Here is a 4380-nt window from a genome sequence, read left to right as displayed (position 1 = left end):
TTTTTTTCCCCCCCCTCTGTGGCAGGGTTGGAAGAAAGAACGGGTTGTGGCAGAGTTCTGGGATGGGAAAATTGTATTGATTCTTCCAAATGACCCAAAATATGCCGTCAAGAAGGTACATGTTTGTTTATTTTGGGGTTTATGTTGTAGATTAGCTTTCTGCTGGCTCAGCTCCCAGAACTACCTCAGTGTGTGATCATACGTCGCTTGCCAGTGCACGGGGCGAACAGGAGAGCTGAGTGGGGTTGTGGCAGCAACCCGGGTTGCTGTGGACACCCGCCCTGACACATCTGAACCCTGCTGTCTGCGCTGAAGCTCTTGTTCTTAAATGACCAACATAACCCGATCCTTTCCGTCCCAAGGACTGGGGTGAGAGGCAGGTGCGCTCTGCGAAAGGTGTAGGGGGATCAAGGCACGAGTGAGAGCCTGTTCTTTAATGTTCTCTACACAGTTAGAGCCCAATCTTGTGTAAGCATAGGCTTATTTTGGAGAATGAGTCCCCTTTCTGGCAGGTTTCATGCCAGAGTCAAAGGATGTGCGTGTCGGTTCCTGACGCACCTCTCTCCGGTTTTGTTTTCTTAGGCAGAAGATGTGCGAGAAATTGTAGATAATGAATTGGGATTTAAGCAAGTTTCTTTAAGCTGCCCAGCCAAGACTAAAATATACTTGTTTGTGTCCAACGAGAAGATGATTGTTGGGTGCTTGGTGGCTGAATCGATCAAGCAGGTATGTGTTACTAATTGCATGGGGAGGGGGTGAAATTGCAGGCTGGTGACTGGGGCTGTTTGCGTAAGCCTGTGTATCGGAAATCCTGGCTTAGCACAGGAGTGGGGAGAATAAAACTAAGGAAATAAAAACCAAACAAACAAAAAACCCACCCCCCAAAAAAACCCCAACAACAAAAAAAAAAAGAAATTAAGGAAAAGCTTGTGCTTTTGTCAGGGTGAGATGCTGCTGGCAGGAGTTAGCTGAGTTTGCACGGCTGATACTGCAGCGAGCTTCCATCAGACCCTGGTTTGGGTGCTGGTTTCTGTGATGGTCTGCCCCGTAAGAGGCAGCAGGAGGCAAGGCTGGGAGCACGGGAAGGTCCGTGGCTCCGCGTCCCGTCGGGAAGGAGCAGTTTGATGCCTCTGCTCGTCCCTGCAGGCTTTCCGGGTGCTGTCTGAGCCGGGAACCGCGCCGTCCCCCGGCCAGGACGCCCTGCAGCACCACCGGGCTTGGCGCTGCTCCACCGAGCCGGAGCCCGCCGTCTGCGGCGTCAGCAGGATCTGGGTGTTCGGCCTGAGGCGCAGGAAGGGCATCGCCCGTCGCATGGTGGACGTGGTCAGGTAGGGAGCGGCGGGGAGCCGGGATCCCAGCTGGGGCTTGTCCTTGGGGAGGAAAAACGATGATTGCAGCGAAAAGTGTTTAGAAGGAACTTATGGACAGAGATAAATTTGCGTCATTAAGCAAGTCTGAAATCCCCGCTTCGCAGTGGAAGGATATCAAGTGGACAGATATTCTGTGTATATCTAATATTTAAGTAATATTTAATTAAATATTTAATGATAGTGGTTAAACATTGGGACAGGCTGCCCAGGGGAGTGGATGAGTCCCCATCCCTGGAAGTATTTAAAAGACGAGTAGATGAGGCACTTAGGGACATGGTTTAGTGGGCATGGGTGTGTTGGGTCGACGGTTGGACTCGATGACCTCAGAGGTCTTTTCCAACCTTAATGATTCTATGATTTAAAGTCTGACGCAAGCGTGGGCCAAGCTGTTAACTGCTGGGTATAACTGCAACACGGAGCTAGAGGGACTGGATTTCCCAAGAGAAACTGTGCTGGTTGGGGGGTGATGTGGGTGGAAAAACCGCTGTTTTTTTTTTTTTTTTTTTTTTTTTAACTGGACAAGTTGACGGGCCCAAACACTTGAGTTGTTCCAGGCAGGAAATTCTGAGCTTTTCATGCTCGGTCCAAACTGGGAGGAAGACTTAAAAACTTCCCCTCGTCAGTTAGTATGGGCTGCCTTGAGGGGGAACGTGGTAGTCCGTGAGCCTGTAGTAGCACGTATCTTCTTTATGTCGGTCAGTTAGGGGGGGATGCCTTGAGGGGGAACGTGGTAGTCCAGCCTGTAGTAGCACGTATCTTTGCGTCATATCTGCTCACTATATGTATATCAAATACAGACATATATATGTATGCACTCTTACACTTTATATGTTTATATATTTATAATCGTACGTGATTGTAGCTGGAGCTCAGTGTTAGGAAAATTCATCAGCCAGTGTCGGGTCTCCGCTTCCTCCTGTGGTTCGCGTTTGATGTGCTACCTCCGTGGTGCCTTCCAAACCCGCTGGCTGCGTGAGCCAGCTGGACCTGGGTGACCTGCGGGTGCCCACGAGAGTCCTGGCACTGCCGTGGTGGACTTCACTCAGGAACTGCTCCGAGATATTTAACGGAAACCTCTGGGTTTCCACCTAAAACTGTATTTGGGGGGTTTATGCCTGTATTCGGTCTTACGTTATCCTTCCCGCTAATTTTAAAATGCCTCCTGGTTCCTGATTACGCCAGAATCCAAGAGGGCAAACTGGCATCTCACAGCTCTCTTCTCCGCTTTGAAAGCAAAGCGACAGAAGATATAACAACAGCTCCCTGCAGAGGAGGGCTGGGGGGGGGGGAACTCCCCTGTGGTGTGTTTTGGGAGTCGGATGAAGCAGCTGGCTGGTTGCAGCGTGCCGATGGCTCCGCTCTCTCTTTCAGGAGCACCTTCATGTACGGCTGCTACCTGAGCACCGACGAAATCGCCTTCTCTGACCCGACGCCGGACGGCAAGTTGTTCGCAACGAAATACTGCCAAACCCTTAACTTCCTTGTTTACAATTTTATGTATAACAACTGATTCGACTTGATTACTACAAGTTGAGGTTCGTTTAAATCATCTAAAATAATTTGATGTTTAACACTTAAGCGTCGTTACCTGGCTAAACGCTGTTTTTCCTGCTGAGCCCTTGTTCTTCCTCCCCTTGCGAGTGAGCTGGGGGAGAGCGTGTCACTTTGTGTACAGAGTTGTGTTATATTTTAGTCTATGCTGTGAAACCTTGCTTGGATTTCCGGTAGGTTTGTTTCTCCTGAAACTAAATTTTATTGCAAGTAACTTAATTTCTTTAAAAGGCTTAATTAATATAAAGGTGGCTGTTTTCTCCCTGAAGTAGGGTATGTAACTCTGAGCTCTGCAGTGCGCACGCTGTAAAGGGCAGGGTAGAAGCCTTAGTACAAGCAGTTGCTAAACTTATGCACAGAGCGTGAGATGTCTCAAAACGAGACACGCGGCAGGATTTCCCCCGGTGTGTAAGACCGGGAACCATCGTGGTGTTATGCTGCAGGGGAAGCTGTCACGGGGATTGCCCGCTCAATAAAATGTGTGAACTGCTGCTGCTCGAGGTTGTTTCTGTGCACAGAAGAGATGTGGGAACGCTTCCAACGCTCTCCTAATTTGAGGAGTTCAGAGGAGGAGGCAGCGGTGGCTGAAACAGAAGCTGAGGGCTGCGTGGGGGAGCAGGACAAGCATGTGTTGCGCCCTCTTCGTCTCCAGCCAGCTGAGGGCAGGAATTTCCCCAACCAGCAGGAGTTTTGTTACTAAATCCCCAAGAAACTGTTGGGTTGTTTTTTTTTTTTCCTTGACCCTACACCCTTTTATACCACAGTACGATTCTGCGTAACAATCTGTTGTGTCAGGAAACCTCTTCCTTGAGCTTGCAGCTGCTCTCCCTCGGTCATGTTCTCCTCTTACCTGGGGGCTGCTGCCCCCAGCCACCTCAGGAACACAAATATTTACACAAGAGCCCTCGCTAAAGCTTCCACATAGCAGGCAGACACACACATGCAATCCTTAGGAAAAGAAAAGCACCACTTTCACATTGAGATTAAGAAAAAAAAAAATGTATTTTTAACATCTCAGTCACAAAACTGTTGTTAATTCAACACAAACACTGAGCATTTGCTGGCCCCAAGCTCCGCGGTGTGGGTGGGGGAGCTTGGATGCTTTTACTCCTGGGACAGACTTGCCTCCAAGGCTTCCGTGATGCACGCGGCCGAGGGGCGCTTCTTGGGGTCCTCGCTGGTGCAGACAGAAAAGAGGTCGATCATGCGCTGGTAGGACAGATCCAGTTCCTCCATGTTGAGGGCTGGGCGGGTTCCCAGTGCTGCATAATACGCTTCCTCATCAAAGCAGTCTTCATCAAAAGACTCATCTGGACAAGAAGGTGGAAAAGGTGTTGGGAAGGGTGATGGAAACTGCTCTGCTCCCTGGCTGCCCCTCATCTATCACCAAATGGTTTGGGCTGGAAGGGACCTCTAAAGGCCATCTAGTCCAACCCCCCTGCCGTGGGCAGGGACATCT

The 4380-nt window shown here is 49.9% G+C and overlaps 2 protein-coding genes across 2 annotated transcripts in view; one reads left to right on the top strand and one right to left on the bottom strand.

The window, feature by feature from the left end:
• ESCO2 (establishment of sister chromatid cohesion N-acetyltransferase 2) overlaps positions 1-3390 on the top strand; it is a 19247-nt gene extending 15857 nt beyond the window's left edge. Inside the window, exons 7-10 of the mRNA XM_009275126.2 lie at positions 26-115; positions 583-726; positions 1147-1328; positions 2742-3390. Of these exons, the coding sequence (XP_009273401.2) occupies positions 26-115; positions 583-726; positions 1147-1328; positions 2742-2880 (555 nt within the window). The 3' untranslated portion in view covers positions 2881-3390. The remainder of the gene's footprint in view (positions 1-25; positions 116-582; positions 727-1146; positions 1329-2741) is intronic.
• A 622-nt stretch (positions 3391-4012) lies between these two features.
• PBK (PDZ binding kinase) overlaps positions 4013-4380 on the bottom strand; it is an 8940-nt gene continuing 8572 nt past the window's right edge. Inside the window, exon 6 of the mRNA XM_009275125.2 lies at positions 4013-4231. Within this exon, the coding sequence (XP_009273400.1) occupies positions 4026-4231 (206 nt within the window). The 3' untranslated portion in view covers positions 4013-4025. The remainder of the gene's footprint in view (positions 4232-4380) is intronic.

The sequence above is a fragment of the Aptenodytes forsteri genome, unplaced genomic scaffold (assembly GCF_000699145.1).
Source record: "Aptenodytes forsteri isolate BGI_AS27 unplaced genomic scaffold, ASM69914v1 Scaffold192, whole genome shotgun sequence".
Classification (NCBI taxonomy): domain Eukaryota; kingdom Metazoa; phylum Chordata; class Aves; order Sphenisciformes; family Spheniscidae; genus Aptenodytes; species Aptenodytes forsteri.
This window is presented reverse-complemented; position numbering and strand designations above follow the sequence as displayed.